Source organism: Micropterus salmoides, unplaced genomic scaffold, assembly GCF_014851395.1.
Source record: "Micropterus salmoides isolate LMB-PRFRI ecotype aquatic unplaced genomic scaffold, ASM1485139v1 Ms_hic_scaffold_2, whole genome shotgun sequence".
NCBI classification, from domain to species: domain Eukaryota; kingdom Metazoa; phylum Chordata; class Actinopteri; order Centrarchiformes; family Centrarchidae; genus Micropterus; species Micropterus salmoides.
Genome location: NW_024041150.1, coordinates 21269180 through 21293154, shown reverse-complemented (window position 1 = coordinate 21293154; position 23975 = coordinate 21269180). Strand labels below are relative to the sequence as shown.

The following is a 23975-nucleotide window of genomic DNA, read 5'->3' as shown; positions in this document are numbered from 1 at the left end:
ATACCATAGTAATGAATAAATTCAATGTACTTATAGAGTTGACCACATTGGTTGAATAATTGATTTACAAGCAAAATGTTCTAACCCAAATATAAAACCTGTGAGGAGTGAAGTTATGCTTTTAAATTAAGGACCAAGCCAGTAGCATTTGTTAAGGAATTGAAAAATGTTTAAGAGAATTTTATACCAACAGAATACCAACAAAAACTGGAGACAACGAACTGAAGTGAACACACAATGGGGAATAAAATTCTACAGAGTAGTTTGGCACTTTAAGTAGGCTACCGGTTAATCCAATTAATCTTGAAAGTAAAGTAGTAAAGTGTAGAATACTAAGGCCACCTTTACTGTAATCATTCATGAAAACAGACTTTTTCAGATAATAATTGCGATTTTTCCATCCAAAATCATGAAGGAAAAAAAACTTCCTCTTCTTTTAGCAAGGGCTACGTAAGAAACGTCATCGTCAGGCTAAGCCAATCAGTGGCAGATTAGGGCGGGTCATGGCTTCGCCTTCATAGGATTCCCAAACTCACTGGTGCACTGCGCTCCAGCCCACCACCCACCTGTGTACTACAGAAGCATAAAGCTAACGCACACACCACCACGATACAGCAGGAAACTGGCATGTTGTCGTTCAAGTAAAGACCTACACGTTGCTGTTGGGAAAAAGTAAAGTTCTCTGAAATCAGAGTTGCAAACAGTACTCATCAGCTCCCATCAAAAGAGTTCAATTCGTCTCTAAAGAATTTGGATATCTGAAGCAATCGGACAGATTATTACATTGCATCAACTAAAAACTAAATATATCAATAATATCTATAATAATAATGTGGTAATATCACAGTCATTTTATACAAATAACAACAATTATTTATATTCTATATTAGTCTGAGTTTCTACTGGTTGCTCTCAGTTCATGACATTAGGAGATTATTTATTTGGCATTTGGGCATTTCTCCCAGAAAGTAGGGACGTTTTTCTAAGTCTGATATATATTGGAATTCAGGATGTGTTTGGGAAATGTTCTTCGTGTGAAGTTTTATATTTAGGTCATGAGTTTAGAAAGTGCCGCTCTGTCTCTCCCTGTTCTTTGTCTCACTCGGAGCAGAGTCTCTCCTCTTCTGGTAGCCAGCTCTGTCTGTGGCGACCCTTTTCTACAGCCAGGCTGCGTTCTCTGAGTCTATATGTAACTATTTAGTTAAGCTATAGTTGATCAGTTTCCCACGATGGGTGGTGAGAAGCTGAAAGCAGTGAATTGTGATTGTTTGAAAGATTAATCGATTATCATACTTGTTGTTTAATATAAGGGCTGGTGATGGAGCAGTGGATGAGGCGAGCGACCTCTGACTTACTTAGCAATTGTAAGTGACTTTGGATAAAAGTGTCAGCTAATGAATAAATGTAAGGGTTTTAATAGCTTTTAAATAAAATATATAATATAAATTACCCACAAATCAAATGTACTAAACAGGCCCCTTTCAGATAGCGACTTCTTATTATTAAAGGTGTGTTTTTGCATCACTAGAAAATAGTCCCATCACAAAGTGTTTTATTTTTAATCATGGGTCAACCGGAAATGTGTTCCTTATTGCAGGTAACACACAAAGCGCTGCTGCTGTCCAACCCACAGAGGCTTGAATGAGGAAGTGGCTACACACTGATACGTGTGGCGAATAGGACAGCGGTGAAAAAGAAGTATGTATCTTTACATTTTTGCGTAGGAAATCATGTCTGACGCTAAACACGTTGAATTGTGTAGTTTGTATGTGAACGCGAGTGAATTAAAAAACGTCAGCCCGCTGATGTTGAAGCCGAGCCTGTCGCGGCAGTATCGGTCAGTGTTGTTATCAAATGATGGAGGAGGCGAGGTTTTGCAATAACAACGTTTTATTTCTGTGCAGGCTGGCGGGTTTATGAGGGCTGTTAACTCTGTGTGAGATTAGCAGATAATGCTTGTGTTAAACGTCTGTGTATGGCGTTGTAAGGTAGTCATGGTTTGGCTTGTTTATAGACACCTGCTTTATAGCACAGTAGTACAGGCCTGTGTTGAGGTTTCATCTCTTGACCAATTTCAGAAAAGATTACCTAATAATGCCCTCCTAGATACATGTCAGATGTCTCCCTATCATACTATTTTGCTCTTGGTATTTTAGGCAAAATGTCCCAGCTTGAATAAATGCAATAAATAGTAACTGATGATGCAACGAGAGGTTCACACAAATAAATAATATAACAACCCCAGTAAAACGTGTTTGTCAAGTGTGTTAGTCCTGTGCCAGAGTCAGCCCATTCCTGTTAGTCAATTGGAGATTTGCATCTGCATTTCTGTGTGCTTGGTTTTCCCAGGAGCGCCGGCAGCCATGAAGTTTCGACTGCACTTTGTGGTAGACCCCATGGGCTGGCTGTGTATCAGTGTGGTGTTTGGGATCTGGCTCTACAACACTTTCTTTATTCCCAAACTGGTTCTACTTCCGCACTACAATGAGGGACACATCCCCTGGGCGATTGTTGTTTGTGAGTAGCCTTTGAATCAATCTAGGAAAATATCTGTTGATCAATAGTTGCGTGAATTTCTCATCCGTTTCGGGAGGGACCCCGGGAAATAAGTGTAATTTCTGACTGGGCCCCTAGTGTGGGGCTTTGAGTGGGATTAAACATTGTGTATTCCTTCAGGTTATTACATCGCATCAGCACTGTGCATAGCGGCCCTAATCAGAGCTTCCACAGCAGATCCTGGCCGTCTTCCTGTGGACCCCCACATACCTCACTCTGGTATGGGTACAGAAAACCCACCTCACTATTCTGACTTATTTACCACTTCTTCTAATGCTAAGATTGTTGTATGTGTGTCAGACTATGCATGTTAAAGTATTTATCCACAGATCTTTATACCTATAAATAACTGAACATAATCAATATAGTAAATTCATTCCCTATTGGAGCACATTCATTGCAGGTAATAGTCAATACTTGTCATTATGTCTTTAGACCAAAGTAAATAGGTTTGAATGTTTTTACTGTGTCTCTGTGTCAGCTACCAATACCTGTACTACCAGTAGTAACCAATAATAAACTGCTTATTGTTTTTTTTTCTCACAGAGCGAGAGCACTGGGAGTTGTGCAGTAAGTGCAACTTAATGAGACCTAAGAGGTCGCACCACTGCAGTCGTTGTGGCCATTGTGTACGCAGAATGGACCACCACTGTCCTTGGTAAGGACACATACGCACGCACACACACACACACACACACACACACACTAATGAATGTACTTTATATAGAAACCCTATAGAACAATAACAACATTCAGTCAACATCTGTGTTCATGTGATGTGTTAAATTGCCTCGGTACAGTATGTATAGCTGATCATGTAATATTGTGTGTCAGATATCTTGATATCTTGTATAAATACAAATTTACACTTTCCAGGCTTTAGAATGGGAAATGGGAAAACTTATTTTTTTCATGTATTTCATGATCCTTCCAGGATCAATAACTGTGTGGGAGAAGACAACCACTGGCTCTTCCTGCAGCTCTGTTTCTACGCTCAGGTCCTCAGTTTGTTTACCCTGGTGCTGGACTTCTGCCAGTACTATTACTTCCAGCCGCTGACAGGACTAGACCAGGTACGTTCTACAGGAATATAAGTATACAATATTCTCAGTTGACAGTAAAATATCTTTAGAGCATGTGCAGCAGTTTGGACTGCAACTATCCACTGTGTTGGTGGTGATGGTACAGTGAATAAGACACATGCCTTTGGTGTGAGAGACCCAGGTTCAAATCCATTGTGAGGCACCAATGTGTCCCTGAGCAAGACACTTAACCCCTAGTTGCTCCAGAGTCATGTGACCTCTGACATATATTGCAATTGTAAGTCACTATGGACAATAAATGTATTTATTCAGTTATCTGAACGCATTACGTGACTATCTGGCACAAACAGCTTTGTTACATCCTGTAAGAGTCTGCTGCAACACTGGAAAAATATAAAAGTTAATATTTTACAATGAAAAAGCAATCACATTTGAGCTTTAAGATTATGAGATAAAAGGATTTGACACCAAAGGGTTGCTGTTCTGTTTTCCTTTGGCAGGAGAAGTTTACAACACGCCATGAACTGGCTCTCCTGAGAGTCTCAACGCTCATGGGTTTGGTCATGTTTGGCGGCATGACTAGCTTGTTTTACACTCAGATGACGGGCATCCTCTCTGTAAGTACTGTGTAATGACTTTGAAGACTTATTGTCTTGTTTCAAATGACATTTGCTGCTGTAATTATGTGAAAGTGATTATGTCGTATCCTAGTGTTGCAAATATTTCCAATCTCATGAAACTGTTTAGTGTCACTTTGCAGGATCTGCAAAATGTGCATGATGGTGCTTATTTCCAGTATCAGCTAGTTTGTCCTGCTGAAAGCAAGTTCTGTCTTTTCAAGGGTGACCTAGCAAACGAGGCGGCAGCAGCACACGAAGCTTGCAGAACGACATGACTTAGTACACAAAAATAAAACAGTCAATGCCAGTAATGCAGTGATCAATAGAAAAGAAACTAGAGAGAAAGCCTGGGGTCAGGCTATGTGTGTGCGTGTGTGCATCAAAGTGTTTGTCCATCCAATCAATGACATATTTTGCCTACAAGATATTAAGAATGGCATTCTTAATATCTTAGGTGACATAACAAAATAGTTTTTATCGCAAGTCATTTACAAGCTTTCATCAAGAGTTTCGGCAGAGCTGTAATGTTAGAAACGTCTATACTTAGCCTCAATGATGAGGTGGGAAATAGCAAGATGTTATTTAGAGAAAGGTTTTCTATTGATGGAGCTGTCTACTGGAGCAATAGATAAAAGATTAATGATGCTGATGTTTTTGGCTGGTTGTGTGGTACTTTAAACAGGGTTCCGAATAATCATGAGAGAGCTTATTTTGTGAAATGATCCACTCATTTTGCATTGTCCTTTTCCTTTTATCCCTCTTACAGGACACTACCACCATTGAGAAAATGGCTCCCTTCTCCAATGAAATGTGAGTGTGTTTAACTCTTGTCTGCCCTAATGCCACAAGTGGTTTGCAGCTGCATTAAAGAAATAGGCTGACATTACGGTAATTTCTCTTGTTTGCTTTCTGCTGCCGGTTAAGATCATTTTAAAGGAGTAGCTCAGCATCAAATAAACATATTCGCTTTCTTGTCAAGAGTTAGCACAGAAGATCGAAACTGCTCTAATGTCTGTCCATTCAATGTGGAGCTGGAGCCAGCAGCCACTTAGCTGATTCTATCCAAAGGTAACAAAATACATGTACCAGCGACTCCAAATCTCACAAAAACTTAATAATAACTTGACTACAATTTGACTACTTAACTCTCGGAAGTGTGCTGCCGTTGTTATGTCGCTATTTTGAGGTTGTCAGGCAACCAACAGAGACTCCAACCCAGAGCTTTTAGAGGTGCTTGCAGGCGGATTTTGTTATCTCCGTTTAAAGCAGGGCTAGCTGTTTCCCCCTGTTTTTAGTCATTACGCTAAGCTAAGCTAACTGACTGCTAGCTCCCGGTTCATATTTAGATATGAAAGTGGCTTTATTCTTTTCAGCTTGGCAAGAGTGCGAAGAAGAATGTTTCCCAAAAGGTTTCCTTTTAAAAGCGGCCTCATAATACCGGTTTTAACATGAATTATTTGCTTTTTATTCTTCTTTTCAGATATGGCTCAAAGAGGTCCTGGCAGTGGGCACTAGCTGAAGTTTGCGGCACTCGCTGGAAACTACTGTGGCTCAACCCGCTCCGAAGCAGGCAGCCGCTCCAAGCCACCCACCACTTCCGCACCCACGTGTAGGCCAGTAGCACTACAATACCCCCTACCTGCACAGATAGTAGGGGCTGCCATGCTAAGAATCCATCTGCTCGCCTTCACCGTCCTCTTTTGTGCTATGGGAGCTGGGCAGCAGTCTTGGTTGGTCAGTGGATACTTGAAGCTTTTTTTCTTTTTCTTTTTCTTTACAATGCCTGGACTGGCAGTGAACAGGGTCAAGAAACACCTAAGGGAGTGACGGGAAACACTTCTTTTGCTCACTGTCACTGCTACTTTCAGCAATTGGTGACAACTTTTAATGGCTACTTGCATCATAAGGGTGGAAGTCTTCACCTGAAAGAAGCTGGCGAAAGGGACCCCTCTCAGGTTACTTTAATAAAGAGCCTTTACTACTGACCTTTTAATCAACTACAGACAGAACTAGGGTAACTCCAGTGTGTATATTAGAAAGGCATTTTTTTGTATAAAGGGTGTGCCTTGTTTATTTTAACTACGTCCTTTTTATTTGTCATGCATGAGCAGTGTTTTTGTTTTATATTTTATGGTTGGTGATCTTCTAGTATGGAAATTCCTTGTGAATAGCGAAGGGATCTGGCATCCACTGCAATCCTTTAATTCGTGATCGTTTGATAATTCATGAATGTTTTCTTGCATTGTTCCATGAACGTTTTATCTATGAAGTGATAAGTGATACTTTTATGACAAATGACCAGCCTGGTATAAAGATGTGTAATAGCGAGACGACAGTTAACACTTCACTATGCCATGGTAAGAGTCCAAAGTTAGAAACAAGTTTATACTATAAATCTTAGGCTGTATATGTCGTAGAGACTCAAACCTGCTGTATAATCAAGTTGTTTCTCTGAGTATAACAAAACATTCCACAATCAATTAATATCATGACCTGATTATAACCTGTTGTGAAATCTTTATTGAAGGTGCTTGAGTGTCACATGCTATCCTCAAAGACAACTTAAATCACTGTTCATCTTAAAAGAATAGTTTGACATTACAGTACACTTTTTCCTCGCTTTCTTGCCGAGAATGAGATGAGAAGAACAATGACACTCTCGTATCTGTGCGCTAAATATGAAGTTACAGCCAGCAGGTGGTTAGCTTAGCTTAGCATAAATACGTAAAACCCCTGTAAATCCACAACGTGTCTTTTTATACTTTTAGACAGATCCAGGATTGCTACCGCCTCCTGGTTCCTGTCTTTATGCTAAGCTAAGCTAACTGCCTGCTGACTGTAGCTTTATATTTACCATACAAATGTGAAAGCAGTATTGAGCCTCTCATCTAACTCTTTGGCAAGAAATACAATAAGTGTATTGCCCAAATATCAAACTGTTCCTTTAAATCAATCTGTTTATCTTAAGTCTGCTCTATCAACCATCGCACTTAACAATGCATGACTTTTGAACACATCTTTCATGTTTGTACTCCTGACAATATAATTTGGGATTTATGCTATCAGTTTAGTGCTGCAGCTGTTATAATGAGGTGGTGAATGTGTCTAAACAAGTGGCTTTATGAATGCATATCTTTATACAAAAACTAGCAGATTAGTCTATGCGTGGTGACATACAGCTAGATAACACCTGCTATAACACTGACAATTTATTTATAACCCTATGGTACTGTTGAGAGATTTTATTGAATACTTTAATGGGATACTTAAGGAGAAGATGATTCAGTGCATAATAATGCTAACATAGCGGCGTTGTCGTTGTCTAAAATACTTGGCAATCCCATAGCTAAACTTGTACATAAAAAAAAGCTTGCCATTTGTGGGAAATATTACAATATCCAAGTAGTTTTAAGTGCCTTTCTAGGTCTTCTTTTGACTCTCATGGTACATCATCATCACATTAGTTTCCATAAAAGCCAAAGACCTGGGGAAATGTTGCAATAGATGGCAAGCATTCAGTAAATGCATGTTTCACCAAATTTCTGAAGGTAGCGGTTCAATATTATGCACTGATTTTCACATTAGCACACAGTCTCTTTTAATGCATCAATGGTACTCTTGAAAGAAAGTCTTAATGTGACATTTTTTGTGATGCGAATCCTTTGTTTTATGTTTAATCCGATTGATCACATTTGCACGGGTGTGTGTTGGTAATTTTGCTCAGTGGTTTTTATAACTCAGATTCAGGTTCTTGGATGTTTGTGTGAATTATTTTTTATACATTTTTTATTTTTTGGGCGGTGGTATAGTGGGTTGGCAAATGTGTGTGATTTCATTTTTTTGAAAGCAATAAGCATTGTGTATCCGTAAATCTTTATTGTTACAACAGTAGTGAAAATCTGAAATGTATTGTGAAGTATATAAACTGGGTGGGTGAGTTTCACTCATTACTCACAAACCAGTGATTACCTGATTTTAACATTTGTCAATACTTCAGTAACCTCAGCCAAGATTAACACTACTGTAGCTGCTGTGTATTGTTTTACACTTTATTTTCATGATTACATGTCAGCCTCAACAACTCATGTTATTAGGAACAGGATAACAGAAAGGCTTGGTTCATTTGATTTGAATTGAGATCTGCAGTAGACTGGAGGTGTGAGTATTTCAGGCCCTGCTCACTCACTTGCCTTCACAGCCGTTATCTGGTGGCCCCAGAGCTCTCATTTTGGGTCTGTTCAGTTTTGTTCACATTGCATTTGCTGATTTTGGAATGTGTTTTCAAGCTTTACTTTGTTTAATTCAGACCTCAAACACTAGAACAGTGACGTTTTGTAATATAAATCAATACACCATATATATATTGGTGAAAAAGCCTATGATTGTCAATCAGTAGTGTTAGAAAACTGGATTAATTGTGATTATATAAAATATCATATAGGTATCATCTTCTAATAAATTAGATTCTGGATTTGAGCTGATTCTGTTTTCCTTTTTCAACTTGCTGTTAGCAAGCGAAATTTTGGCAGTACAGCTGAAGCTTGTATTTTACTATCATGGGTATTAGTGAAAGATTTAGTATAGTATATAATGTCAGCATTATCAGACACAGCATTTAGGTAACGGTAACGTAGACAGCTAGTTAAGCTAACGCCTCTTGGAAGACGACATGGTTCATAACATTTTCTCCAATTTCACATGCATGTCTCTTAATTTTCTTCATCAAGGAAATAGGTCTTTTGACAAAAATTACTTCTACATTTTGTCAGTTTCAAGCCTGCTTCATATCTTTACCTGTCCAAATGAGCAAATAGGCTCTTTTATGTCTTGGAAACTACATATATGTCTACATTGGGTGAGAAGGACATTACTTTGTCTAAATAGAAGTAGCTGGAGCATATTCAAAGACTGCAGACAAATTGCATCCCTATGTCTATTAAGTGGTGTAATCGGACGTAAAATGTGTAATGCGATGACACGGAGGCCCACAGTCAAACATGATAAGAGTGATCATTGTGACCTGTTGAACACACCCAGTACTTTTAAAGAATACCTACAGTATTAGCTGTTTAATGATCACCTTAAACTAGTAGCATTTGAATGTACTTGGTACATATAACTACACCACAGAGTTGTTTTCTGCCTTGGACAAGATGATATACACTTTAAACAAAAATACAAAAGTTCTTATTCTGATTTTCAGCCAGTTTTAGACTGCAGCATCAAAGTCAGACTTGTGATATCGGGATAAATAAAATTCTGCCTGGGTCAGCTGCTATGTGTTTCTCTCAGTATAAGAGGCCATGCAGCCGTTCAGTAGTCTCCAATCAAATGGCCATTGTCCTGAACAGTGAGGCGTGCGTAATGTGTGCATGGTCCGTGAACATAAGCTACGAGTGTTGTCTAAAATGGTTACATGTTTTAAACATACACTGAACACACGCCCATACACACACACACACACACACACACACACACACACACACACACACACACACACACACTTTATTGTCTTGTACTCTGCAACCTCAATCGACTTGGCCTTAACCAACCAAAACCGTGATTTGTCCACAGCCCCAACAAGGTCATCCAAGATGAGGGTTGTCGAACGAATTAGCTGAACGACAACTGGGTGAGCAGATATTTTGAGATATTAATTGTGTAGCCTATGAGTGTAAGACATATAGATAAACCAATGTTTAAATGCTAATAGGTAAATCCATATAGTTTGTCAATAGGGCTCTTAAATGTTTTCTTGTCACAGGCTGTCAGAATAAGCGCATAATATTGGCAAGAGTAAAAACACAATTTATGTAACCATTCTTTAATTAGGATAATAAATTACACTATCTGTTAAATTAAAATAAATTTTCTCTTTCCAGGGACCCTGTAAATTCCATAAAGGGCACCACATGACGCCCGACTACACTTTAAGCTCTGGTAAAATACACAATCAGGCTTAAATATTCCAAAACATATCTGTCCATGAATAACCTAATGTTTTTATACCATCTCTCTTATTATGGCAGATGCTTCATCTTAATGGAGATGCTTTACAATATCTATGAAGATAGTAAATTTGTACTGATAGATTCAAAAAACATACACCAATATCGTCCTGGAATAAATTTTATTTCTGTTGTTGTTTTTTAAAACTAATATCCAAACCAGTTTTTGTAATACAATATAATAAAACATCAGTAAGTTGAGCCTAGGGTGAAATTTTATGTGGTCTAGTTACTAGCAGGCTGCGGCAGCCCGGGTTAAATTTGCTCTTAATCTCTGGTACTGGTTGGTCAACTGGACTAATTAAATAAGTGACCACCTGCTACTTTTAAAGTCTATGACATCTGGCTGAACAAAAGAAATAATTAGCCACAAGCTTGATAAACAAAAACTATGCTTGGAACAGTTATCTCTCAGATACAAGGCTGTTTACCTGTCTAGGATTGGAGTTAGTGGCTTGGTGTGTTCTGCTGCCATTTTGCCAAGCCTAGACAATTGGATTAAGTCCACGAGATGGAAGATCTAGAATTTATCGGATCACTAATTTTGGGTAACATGATCATTTTTAGATTTCTATCCATATGGGCCAAATAGCCTACATCATTTTGTAATTAGGGTCATCCCCAACATCAGTTATGCTTTATTTAGCTGACGTTTTTTGATTTAAAGTTTCAGCAAAGATCCCACATATTTGATAAGCAACACTTTGTAGCTGTTGTGATTGGTGTTTATTATCATTCAGGAAATGATCAATTTTCTGTATCCATAAAATGGCACATAATACAAACCAGTCAGCTTTTTAAATACAATTTAAATTTCTCACTGACTCACTGATTCCACTTTAACATAGCAAGAAAGTATTATTGTATTTTTCCCCACTATTAATAAAGACATGATTGGATTTTTTAGACCTCAGCGAGTCATGTGGGTGGGGTTGCCAGTGGCAGGTGTCTGTTACGTTCCTCCATTTTTAACAGGACTTCCTGAACATGGAGGTATTGATTGGCCTATTGATTTTCAAATAAGCTCACATGGTAGAAAGTAGAAATCCAATTAAAAGTTGAACTTGAAACAGTTAATCCAATCAAGATGATGAAATGTATCGATTTTACCCTCAAAATCAATAAGGTGCACCCGGCCCTCGCACAAGCTCGGCCCTGAACATTTTCCTTTCTCCAAAAGAATGAAGAGCAGATTTTAAATGAGCTAAATAATGTGTCAGAAATGTTGTTTTTTATCCGCTCTACTATTTTTCTAATGAAACAATCAAACTATGTGAAATCTTGTGTTCAGCTGACAACACTTCCCTTTGCCACCAGCAAACAAATACAAGCTTGCATATTTGATGAAGGTGACAAAATATGAAAATGAACAGCATTGTTATCACACCAAATAAGGTAACATTTCAAGATTTTTTAAGTTATATGGGATGCATGAACAAATATTCCTTCTTTTATTTGCCAAAAAGAAATTCACTAACAAATAAATGTACAGTACAACCTAAATACACTGTTAAAAAGGATTCTGTGGTCATGTAGATTTGAATTAATGTATTAGGTAATAGTCAATATGATTGTGTTTTTGATTTTGAGGCAAATATTTAATTAAATTTCAAATAAAAACGTTTGGAATAAAATTCACCCATTGTAGTTAAATAAATCATAAGCATTATATTTATCTAATCCCAAATAGAGAGAATATTGAGTGAATTCAAATTAATGTAATCAGGCAAATTTTAATTGAAAAGCACTTCCTGTCAAGAATTCCCATGATGCGTGGCAGTGAAGGGAGTTTTGTTAAAATAAGCTAATAAGTCTCCTATTTGTTTGAAATACAAAATGTACTTTCTGAATTGTGTTTTTTTAAACGTGTCTGTTTAGAATACAGTGTTTTTGGTTGGTGAGTGTCTTTCTTGTGGTGTTTTTTTTAATATACAGTCTATGGTTTACTATTGAAACCAGGGGTGAAGTGCCTGTTTTATTTGATAAGTTTGGCTGCACTGAACATTGACCAACTTCTCAAGAGCAATTCAATTGTCAATTGTCTCAAGCAAATGACAATGCATTTGCGGCCATGTGGGGGTCCCCTACCTAGCCGGTGGTCTGGGCCGGCTACCCCCATGCACCCATGATATCTTCCTTATGTGTAGATGATTAATACTCAATTATATATCATTGATATATATAACTAAATCGATATTTATTAGTGCTATTTACACATTAGGGAGTTTTTCAAATCAAATCAATATTTTTGTTTAGGTTGTAATTAATTCTGTACTGTTTTCTATTTGAATCTAATCATATTAAATGGATAACTATTAAGGGTCTCATTTAATGAATATTTACACAATACCAAACATTAAATTGAAATATTACATTGAAATTTAATTAATAATATTACTTGTAATCTGTTGCCTCATTTTTATTGAGTAGATATGGTGTATCTTTTCTTACAGTGTAGGGATGTTAATTATGTTTTGGGTTAACTAGACTCCAGAGGACAACTCCCTGTTAGACAAAACTTAGATAAGAGAAATTCAAATACACATGATTTTGGAAGGGGCAGTGCTGTGTAAAAAGTAACACCAATCGCAGAGAGAGTATCCATTACATTTAACAACGTTTTACAACTGGAATCTGCGAGACCCAACCAGAAGTAATGATTTGTTTTCTGTATAGGACCTCAGAGACATCAGTTCAAAATCATCTTTATAAGCAATTCTCATAAAGTGAATAAAGGTCATTTAGCATCACGGTGATAAAGCAATGTCAAGTGTGTTAGAGCGGTCAACAGAACATTAAGGTTAAAAAGGCATGTACATATTATTTTTTCCAGATGATAAATAATGTTTTAATTAAGGAATAAAATAATAGTATGGCCTAATAAGTCAGATTTCGTCCAAGTTTCTTTTTCAAGCCAAAGTGCTCAATGAGACTTTACATTTCTATTCTTTCATCCCTCAGAGTAATGTTCATTTGCCTTTTCTCTGTCATCAACTGACATTTGCCTTCCGATGACTGCCGAGTGTTTTATTGTTCTTTGTGTTTAAGAACCATTTTAATTTGGCCAGCTCTTAATTAGGCTCCTAATTAGTGCTTCATTGAAGTCAGGTGTGCTGAAAACATCAGTTGCGAACAGGTACTTATTAAAAACAGCTGAAGTGCAATCAGCTGTAAGGCAACTGTAGAGCATGTTGTCCATACTGCAGGTGTCTAATTAGAGTGGTTACATCCTACTTCATTTGCATCATATATCTGATGTTTCGGCTATTTCCGTTCAATTCTCTTTTTTTCCCCCAATTTTATTTTGTGAGATATATATATATTATTTTGTGACATAGTGTTTAGTAGCGTCTGACTTGAAATGTAAATGTGCCAAAAACTACAATATAGTCAAGTGAAAGCCGTATCCAAGCAATAACATTTTTTTTCTCCTCTCCTTCACAGCTATTTGTTGTAACTAATGCTAAGTTACTGTTGCTAAGTCCACCCACCATCCCTGTGGGGAAATCCAGCTGCCACCGAGCGGCCCCAGCGAGGAGGATTGGAATGTGGCAGGGGAGAAAAGGTCTTTTCAACTGGCATTCAGATAACATTTACATGGACACGCCAGACGTCTTAATTCATAGGTCAAAATACAGTGGGTTCCAGAGAAGCCCTGACACTGAGGGGAAATGTAATGCAACAGGTATCTTCATGACTACTTGATCTTCACGGCTGCTTTATAGGTAACAGATTAGACCACCTTTGAATGGGAGCAGTCATTTTTAATGACATTAGATTAACAACAAAATCTTCACAACGCTGTGTTTTCATGTGCTGAAGTCAGGATCACAGCGTTTTGACACATGTCATTATTTTAGATGACCTTTAGCTCAGTGCCACACAATCATGTCAATATGCCCCGGCTCTTTAGTGGATAAATCAATTGCAGGTTTTTTTCTTTCCTCACGCAAAAACAGGCTGGATGAGGTTGAACCTGAGAGACTACCACAGGCCAAATATCAGCGCTGACTCACAATGGGCTTGCTTCTGATTTTCTGGGCCGTATTGCACAAAAAGGATGCTCCTGTTCTCAACCACATCCTAATTCAAACATTTGGTGTGGGGAAACGCATTTTTGCAGATGACTGACATTGCATTTTTCAGCGGAAAACTCCGATTCCTCACAGTTTTGTTTGGATTATTTTCCTTCTGAAGTCTATCTGTCTATCAGTTTTTGCAGCAATTTTGTTTCCAGCTTGTTGAAATTCACCATCCATCTCCTTTGTAACTACAAGCACTTTGTAGAACAAGTGCAAGGTGGGGGTGAGAAGGGGGAGGAGGTTGGTGTAGGAGGGGGGATGGTGAGGATTGGGTCATGGCTCTTGTAATTACCAGAGTCAGGTTCAAGTCACTGGTCACTGGAAGCCCCCCCCCCCCACCAATAATGCACCGTTGTCAGGGACTGGCCTACATGTGGCACAGCCTGCCTCCACTGATGCCCCTTTGATTAGACGTCTTATCTTCCACCGGGCTGCGTCTGGTGAGAGCCGGGAGCACAGTGATGGCCGGGAAACTGACAGAGAGGTCCATTAAATGGCAACTTTGTTATGACATGTCAGCTCGGACGTGGTGGATGGTAAGTGGAGCTCTCTTGTTTTAACGTCTTCCTCTTAAATCACCTTTGTTGAACTACTATTCCTTGTAATGCCCAGTCTAAAATGATATGATGCCACCGTTGCAGACTTCTGACAGTGTATGCCTGTATAGCTCCATGTCTAGTCTTCAACTACAGTGCTGTCTTACCCACCCAATTATCATATACCCTCTTAAAATTGAATTCACCTGTGGTATCTGCGTATGCCCAGGTCAAAATTGATCACATTTGCGGAAGTGAGGGACATTGTTGAAAAGCTGTTTGATTCTCGTATTATTTTGTAACGTGCTGAGTGCTTGCAGCAAAGATGTTTTCTCAGCTTTTATTTAACAAATGTTTTTGAGAGCACCCTTCTGAAGGAATGCGATCATCAAGGCCAGCAGTTGTAACTTTAATCATTGTTTTAAACCCAGTTATACTTCAGTGGGACTGCAAAGAAGACAGGATTTCAAAGGCGAGGAGTGATCCTTAAAAATAATGTTACTATTTGCCAAGATGAAAAACTGAAGGAACTGTTAAGTCTCCCTTTAGTGTAAGAGAGTTCCTCAAGTGCACCTCTCTGTGCACCCTGTGCAGTGTTAATTTGATAGTGTTAGGACAAAGAGCCCTTGTGCAGCCCGCGCCTTTCCCATGCTGAAGAGGCAACGCAGGCTGACATTTCTTTCTGAATATTTATTTACTGGTCTGACTACAGGCGAGCTTTTATTGTGCTCCGTCACCAGGGTTTAAGTTGAGGTTTGTTTGTTTGTCCCAGCGCATGTGAGCTGAGAGTGTTGGCCCTTTCTGCTCAGGACATGCTGCTGCTGTTGCTTGCTGCTCTATTTTGTCTTGTTTTCAGTCATTTTTAGTTTGTAGGTATGGGCAAATTTTATTTGAGTGATACTCATTCATTAATTAAATGTGCTCTTTTCAAATGACATTTTTGCACCTGCTACTGCAACATTTTATCAATGTAACTGATGCTTTTTAAAAGGAAGGACTAAAGGGAGGAATAGAATTGAATCAGTTTCAACTCGTAGACCTGCAAGTTAAAATATAAAAAGGTAGCTACCTTAAGAATTCAGCCGGGATTTTAACAGCAATTTCATCAAGCAAGGACAGAACATGATGTGGAGCACATCACGGTCAGAAATAGCATTTAATTAAAAGTTCACACTAAAGGTTAGAATATTGAAGGATTTAGCAGAGACCAGCTGACCTGTTGTCCTGTCATAAAAAGTAGCTGCTGTGAAAGGCCCATAGGAAAGGGCTTTGGTAAAGTCTGATCACACTGTGCACTACAGTGCTGCTCTTGAGTTAACTATCTTAATGGACAAAGGAATCTATATTCACATCATATGTTGTTGTAGTAGTAGAGCACTTGTAGTAATAGTGCATAAATGGTTATCTTTACATTGCAGCTTATGTGGATAGGCTACCACATCAGAATACGTGAATTTTGAAAAATAAAATCTTATTTTGAATTCTTTGGCATGGTGCAGTTAAATGTCAAGCATATTGTCATAAAATACTATATATAATATATTCATTTAGCTGACGCTTTTATCCAAAGCGACTTACACTTGCTATATATGTCAGAGGTCACATGCCGTGGAGCAACTGGGGGTTTAGTGACTTGTTCAGGGACACATTGGTGTCTCACAGTGGATTCAAACCCAGGTTTCTCACACCAAAGGCATGTGTCTTATCCACTGCTCCATGACCACCCATATCTATCATAACCAGATGACACAGTCACTAGGTAACGGCACTGGTATATCACAGTGGTATACAAGACACTGATATTGGTCATGCTGTCTCAGTGTTACATTCTCAAGTCTCTTCATTGCATCCACGTTCCCCTCCCTTGCCTCTTTTCCTTGCGTCTTTGTCCCGCCCACAGGGGATGCATGGAGAGACACAAGGAAACCAAGCAAGGATCACAGCTGGATCAGCTGTTAGTTGGCTTTAACAGCTGTAGAGACTTTTGATGGAGTTTGTGTCTGCACACATGTGCACTGTGTTGGTACTAATAAAGTCTCACAGTTAACAAGCAGAGCAGCGTGATTCTATCTTTTAGCCTACCTTTTTAACACCTGCACATGAATAATTGTAGGCACGCGGTCATTTGTACTGGCACAATGCTGATGTAAGCTGCATTTATATTAATTGATTCTGATTGTGAATTCGTCATTGAATAACCCAGAATATTATCATGGTGTCTTTGGATTTATAAGGCTAAATGTGTCAGGGAAATTGAAATGATGTAACTCATATCATAGTCAACGCTCAGTTTTGGGCTTTCAGTTTATTTCCTCTTCTGATATCCTTTAACACTACTGCATACATTTAATTTCTGCAAGTCACATCACTCGTCACCGATCGATCACTGCTTTTCTTATCAATCCAACAGTTTTTTTTTAGCGCAGCGTTTTCATTCACTTTCGCCAGCTGATTTTACTTGGGAAGCCGCCTGCTGCTTTCATCAGATGCAGTAGATGAGATGGCAGGATGTGCAGGCTTTATTTTCTTTTACTTGCTTCATTAGAGACTTTAGTGCAGCTTAGTGACTTGTCCGACTCCTTATGCGACGTGTTTACTTGGTCTATTCTTTATTATCGTCTATTTGGACTAAACACAGGAAGGACCAGCCTCACGTGACTGAACAGAAATGACGATAAATGATAAAACGTTTCTTGCTGACAGACTCTCTGATTCTCTCTGACTTTAATTGTCTCCATTATAAAAGTTGATGGGAGAAATAAATGGCAGTTGTGTGTGGGACTTGTTGTTCAGACCTAAAATGAACTCAGATTTTAACTAGACAGTGAATCATAAAACAAATCAAATATAAGACTTTGCAGTGATACACTTAATGTGATCTGTCGTGATGTAGTCAGATCAGTCCGATCAGCTGCAGCGTCCTTTCAATATAACGGCCACCCAGTAAGGGGGCGTGTCGGTCAGTAATAGACTTCCGCAAAGGATACACTGGTGTATCCTCGCTAGCTGCTCAGAGATCGATCCTCGATCTTCAAATAAGAGCTTTTGGGACGGTCTGCAAGATGGCGGAGCAGAACAACTTCTGGTCAAGCCAGGAGCGAGGGAACGACAAATAAGAGACTTAAGAAGCACCCACTGACATGAACAGAACCATTGTGATTGTTATTAACACCTGTTCTGAATGTTTATATTCGGCATGATATTAGTATTTTGTTGTTTTATGATATTTGTTAATATTTACCTGTGTGAGGGACCAAGCAATTAGGCAAGAGGAGTCACAAGAGAATTTCGAAAGAAAGGGTTTTTATTTTCCCCAAAAATCATTATAACAAAATAAAGATAATGTTTGGGCCCATAAAGAGGTCAAATAAAGAGACCGTAACTTAAGTTCTGAACATAAATAAAACTGCCCTACTACAAGAGAAACAAAGGGGACTTATATATACTTAATATACAGGCTGATCTGACCAGTTTTGACACACAGGGGGGAGACTAACAATAACACTACTACATAATCTACAAATAACAGCAAACCCAACTAAACACTTATGCCAAAAGAAATGTAATCTTACTTAACATTAACCAAACAAAAATACTTAATATAATATAAATCAAAACTCTAAAATATCTAGCAGAGAATGAAGCAAACCCCCCCCCACCCCTGACATAACAAGCTGCGGTAGTGTCCAATTAGGCCACCTCCCCTATAAAGCTGTTCCTGCTGCTAGACTGCATGGGTCTTTCCAGGGTGTGGAATCCCCAACACTGGTAAGCTCAAAAGAAAGAGGTTATAAAAACAGAAAGACAATCCAATAGTAACTAATTGTGCGCGCTCCAAAAAGATACCTTTGTACAGTACAGAACTAAATAAAGTATAATGTGAAACAAACCAAGTGTCCTATAAGTTATTTGATCCTAAACAAATGTTTGCAACAAATGTATGTATACTGTGTCTGAAAAAGTACATAAACCAATCCTAAGTAAAAACAATAGCATAAACTGAGGAAACGTGTAAGTGCATGAGGTTACCGCTTTCAATAAGATGGCTGTGTGGCCATCACAACCTGCTATATATAAAAATTGCAATGAGATAACTTATAGGCTACTTATATCCTACTTAACATTATAAAAATAAATAAAATTGAGTGATTTTATCCAAGGAAAGTCAATATTTTCATTTTTGGATACAATAATTTCTAACATGTAGCCTAATAAGATACCTCTTTTTATTACAAGGACTGATTTGCATTATTCTTCCAGTTATTACCACAAAGAATTTTGGACCTTCATGGCTGAACCTGTCTTTTTCATTTGGCCTAATGGTGATTGCCATAAAAAAATAAAGAAACTAAACGTTGCGACTCTCCTGTAGGCTTGTGTATAACTTGTATTGTAAATTTCTTAAATGCCACTAAAAGATCCCTATCTTTTTTAAATTAAAGCTACAAGATATACAGGACCTCCATTGTAATTCTCCAGTGGGTCCCAAACAAGCAAATGTCAGTTGTGTTTATGGCCACATGGGGGCGGTAGGTCCACATTAGGAGGAATGAATCGCTGTAGGCTCGTACCATGTGCACCAGTAGACTGGCATGATGAATGTAAGGTAAATGGTGGCAGAGTATGAAGTCAGAGTATGAGATTATGATTTATAGCCTTTCGTGGTATTTTACCATTAACAGACATTAAGAAGTAAAATTAACTAAATCTAAAAGTGTGTGTATTCTTTAAATTAATAAATTTCCCTTAGGTAGAGGTCTAAATTATAAAAGTTTAAAAGACATATTAATAATAATAATAATAATAGACAAGATCTATTCAGACTCAGCCCAGCAAAGAGCTTTGCTTTAAGGCTGCCACAGTATGAATTGACAAACGAACAGTATCACAATGAACTTGGCCTTGAAGCGATCATTGAATAGCTACTGAATGCTCTTAGCTTAATTATTTTTAGAAGTGAATCACAACTGATCGGTGTGTGTGTGTGTGTGTGTGTGTGTGTGTGTGTTGCAGATACTTGACCCACATGAGAACACAGACAATTTTAGATAGTGTGAATACTGTGTTAATGTCATGATAACAGTCTTGAGAAAGCAGTAAAATCTATTGTCAGACCACCCATTCAAGTCACACAACCACATTGCACGCTGTGCTTATGCTGATATGGCCATCCAGTGAATGATTAGTCAATACGGTTACCCTTTTTAAACAGAAACAGACTGAACTGATCTGAACATGCAGGTAATAAGACTAGGTAATATGGCTAATAATAATACTTTTATTTTTAGACTTATTTTTTTCTGCACATTGTGAATCAGTCTTTGCTGCAGTAGTGATTTCCACCGTAAGTCATTGATCGCATCGCTATACAGGCTGACCGTCCAGCAGCGCCTCCGTCAAGCCCCAAACTGCACGTCAGAGGAGCGGAAGTGAGGGGCCCAGGGTAGAGAGACCCGGGGCCACTGCTTCTGACCAATGAGAGGCAAGAATACAAACACTATTACAAAACTGTACTCTATCAAGTTACAGAGAAACAGCTAGATTATTGCCAGGAAATAAGAGATTTTGCTTTCAAAGTAAGAGATAAAATGAGTCACGTTTTGAGGGTAAAACGAGCGTTAACCTGGGTTATTACACCTTTTAATTAACCGTGTTAACACCCGTAGCTATGACCTCATAGGCGTAGTTGCTACGTTAAAAGATAGGCCTACAAGATTTCAAAAACAATAGTCCCTATTTAGGATAGCTAATCTATTCAAGCGCTCCAGAGGAAACCCTTTGCTGTCTTTATTTTTTTTCAGATAAACTGAAGGTTTATACTCTCTTGTGGGTTCAATGGGTAAAAAATCCCTTTAAAACCAAATCAGTTATTTTAGTGCTGTCACAAAGCTAAAACAATTGCAGTGTATCTTATTTCATGAAAACACATTAAGATAGCATACATGTTTGAATTGGACAGTGTCATGCTTTTATACTGAGCCATGAAAAACCATGTAGGAATAAATGTGTGTCCATCTTCCATTGATTACACATAGTTTTCACGTTTATTGGATGTGTATGAAATCATATGATGTTGAGACACATGAGCTAAAACATAATTTTCCCCAGCCGTTTTTGTAAATAAGGGTTTTATTTGGAAATGTTGCACCGGAAATCGTCTTGGTCAAATAATATCCTACTTGACAGTTAATGCCGAGAGCCGGAGGGCGGCAGTCAGTCAGACAGTGAAAGTGAAGGCGGAGACCAGCCCAGTGCCGAAAACTCAGCCTCTTCTGGATCGCGTTCAACTTCACTGAACAACCCCCCCAAAAAACGATCCAAAAAAGTAAGACTTGAAGAGGAAGGAAGACAAGAAAAAAAAAACGGAAAAAACGCGAGGTGCTCCAAACTTCTGTTCACCGCTATCTGCAAAGAATTGTCTTCCGGTGTTGACTTTCTTTTTTTTGTGTGCGAGAACTGCAAGAGAGAGAGAGCCCTCCAAAGCACAAAGTTGAACGTGAGAAATGTGAAGCTACCGGCTTGTGTGTTTCAACCAGGCTCCCGGACTCCCTATTAATCCATGCAGTACAGTGCAATGGTACGTGAACGTGGATTATTATTGCTTTCAAATGTTGTGATAACGGTGACGATACCATTTGTGATATTTATTTATTTTTTCTAGTAGGCTACTGTCCTGTCCTCGCGACGATTTGAGAAATGTGGCGAAGTGGGTTAACTTAACGCGGACCCCAACACTGGCACGGTCGGCCCAAAATTGTAGCTACTAAACTTGGCACAGATTCCCCGGCAGCCTACGCTAACATCCCATTCCCCTTAAATTTGGCAAATGAACTGTATGTGGACCGTTGACAGCTCTGTGGGACACACACACACACACACACACACACAGTTCAGCGACAATGTCACACGGTTTAACTAACAGTCCTTTCAGCGTGAGTGCTACAATGTTACGATATTCACTAGCTTACTTATGTGTGTTTTAAAACTTTCTAAAAAAGGAGGGGAGGGTAAAGCAGAGTTATTTGACCACTCGCAGTCTATAAAATTGTATAACAAATATTCTCTCTAGAAACTAACTGCAACGCTTCAAGCTAGGTAACAATTTTACCTGTCGGGCTAATTCTGCAGTAAATACTACAATTAGCCTAATGACATATCTTCAGCCGGGAGTCTTAATATTTCCATAAAATGTGCCTTGTCTTCTCTCTTATATGTCCTACAATTTATCCTATCGGGGTCTTACTCCAGGAACTTTCAAATAACATTTTAATGCGCATAAACTGAGTTCACGTTGGTTCCCCTCGCTGCAATGTGGCTGACGAACCAAAAAATATCGAAAGTTTGTATTTACTGTGAACCGCAGAACACGGGCTTAAAAGGAGTGCGCGCGTGTTGTTGACACGGAGCTCGAGGGGTGAAGGGTGCCAGAGCTGCGGACGGGGAATGTCCCTTTTCTGTCTGTGTGTGACCGAGGCTGTGGTCCAAAGTCCCCGAAGCTAATAATAATAAAAAAAATCTTCTGGAGTGAGGGGGTAAATGAACTGTAGCCTGTGATGTGTTTTCATACAGCCGAGCAAGAGAAGAAGGTGCTGGGTGGCAGACAGGGGTTGTGTGTTTGGAAGAGGAGGAGGAGTGTGACTGTGTAATTACGTGGGTGAAAAAAGAGAGAGAGAGAGAGAGAGAGAGAGCGAGAGGAGGAAAAAAAAGTTGGGTCTGATTTGCTGGAATCGCGCAGGGCCGAAGGTGCACCGGTCGATTTCATTTCAAGTTTGGTCAAAGCAGGGTTGAACATCACACACTCGGGGCCCTCTGAAGCTCCCCACAATGCTTTTATGAACGAGACATCACAGCAGCGAGACGCGCGAACAGCCCCGTGTTAGTAGAGGAGGAGGACGCAGCAGTCTCGCCGCTCGCACCGGCTCCACGAGCAGAACCTGCGGGCGCTCACCGTGCGCGTCAACTTAAAACAAAAACAAACTAAAATCTCCCCCTTTTTTTCCGCGGAGACGACAATCTTTGGATCTCAAACATTTAATGGATGTTCTTGGATAATCTCCGGCTGTTTGACGCGGATAGCTGCTCCACAGTCTTGCCCGGCGCACGTCGGTCCAGGAATGGCGCGATAAAGTGATCAGAGGAGTCAGTCCAAGTGCATTCACTTTTTGTGTGTGTGTGTGTAGCCGCCTCATCATGTATTCTCCAATTTGCCTCACTCAGGTATTTGTGTCTTTTTAATCTACATTTAATTGCCATGATTTGCGTATTTGTCATAACATTGTTACCAATCAGCGGGGCTACGGAATTAAAAGTTCTGTGCGTGCGCCAGGGGTGTGCAGTTTCAGCTCTGCTCGGGAAATACTTTCATATTTACTATAGCCTACTTTCATAAATCATAACAACAACGAAGTCGTGCCTTGTTTGTGAAAATATATTGTTAGAACTACCCAAAATTTAAGTTATTAGTCTGAAATGCACGCCTCTGTGCCATAATTGTGCTGATTTACTTTGGAGATCTTAGATTCCAACGAAATCCCAAACCAAAACCCATTTAACAGTTCTGCACTTAAAAAAGTAATTGAAGTGTCGATCTTTATGCGTACTTTGTGTGCGCAAAGTTATGCATAAAGCTGATTTTTTTAAAGATAGCAATCCAAGACTGTCATCTTGATAATCCTGTGTAACTGGTATAGGTATGCTCATTCGCTCTCAGGTTTAATTAGGTTACTTGCGTCCTCCAATAACCTCACACACACTCCTGAGCCTTGCTTAAGCTGTGTTTATATTTTTGCCCCCACATGTATATTTTTATTTAGAGTTAAACCCCTATACTTTAGGGAAGTGAAGTAGAAAGAAGATAAAGCCACTTTCACTGTATGAAGATCAAATGCATGATAAGATTGATTCAGCAGTTGGACAGAGTAGCTGACTGTTTTGGCTGACTCAGTTTTACTGTTTATATTTTACTTGGCATAAGTAAGCGATTGACTGAGATGTGGTTTAGTTTGTACTTAAGAGGATTGTGCTTTTATGGCCCCAGCTGAAGTGCACTGCATAGGGCCCTGGCCGAGTCATTTGTCTTTACAGCATTTGGCTTCAGCCTGCTTGGAAAAATTTTTTATAAAATATTTTA

At 39.0% G+C, this 23975-nt stretch overlaps 2 protein-coding genes across 11 annotated transcripts in view; both read left to right on the top strand.

Annotated features, from left to right (window-relative positions):
- The first annotated feature begins 1617 nt into the window (after positions 1-1617).
- Positions 1618-8695, top strand: zdhhc21 (zinc finger DHHC-type palmitoyltransferase 21). The gene is made up of 8 exons (XM_038732120.1): positions 1618-1698; positions 2350-2517; positions 2677-2775; positions 3103-3214; positions 3491-3629; positions 4100-4216; positions 4986-5029; positions 5700-8695. The coding sequence occupies exons 2-8, from the start codon at positions 2364-2366 to the stop codon at positions 5830-5832; spliced, it is 798 nt and encodes a 265-aa protein (XP_038588048.1). The 5' UTR covers positions 1618-1698; positions 2350-2363; the 3' UTR covers positions 5833-8695.
- Positions 8696-14657: 5962 nt separating this feature from the next.
- LOC119913416 (nuclear factor 1 B-type-like) overlaps positions 14658-23975 on the top strand; it is a 70681-nt gene continuing 61363 nt past the window's right edge. For 2 of the 10 annotated variants that reach the window (XM_038732831.1, XM_038732837.1), the window contains exon 1: positions 14662-14845. In XM_038732831.1, the coding sequence (XP_038588759.1) occupies positions 14771-14845 (75 nt within the window). In that variant the 5' untranslated portion in view covers positions 14662-14770. Of the gene's footprint in view, positions 14846-21071; positions 21423-22439; positions 23063-23975 lie in introns of those variants that run through there. The other 8 variants (XM_038732834.1, XM_038732830.1, XM_038732838.1 and 5 more) reach the window with 8 other exon arrangements.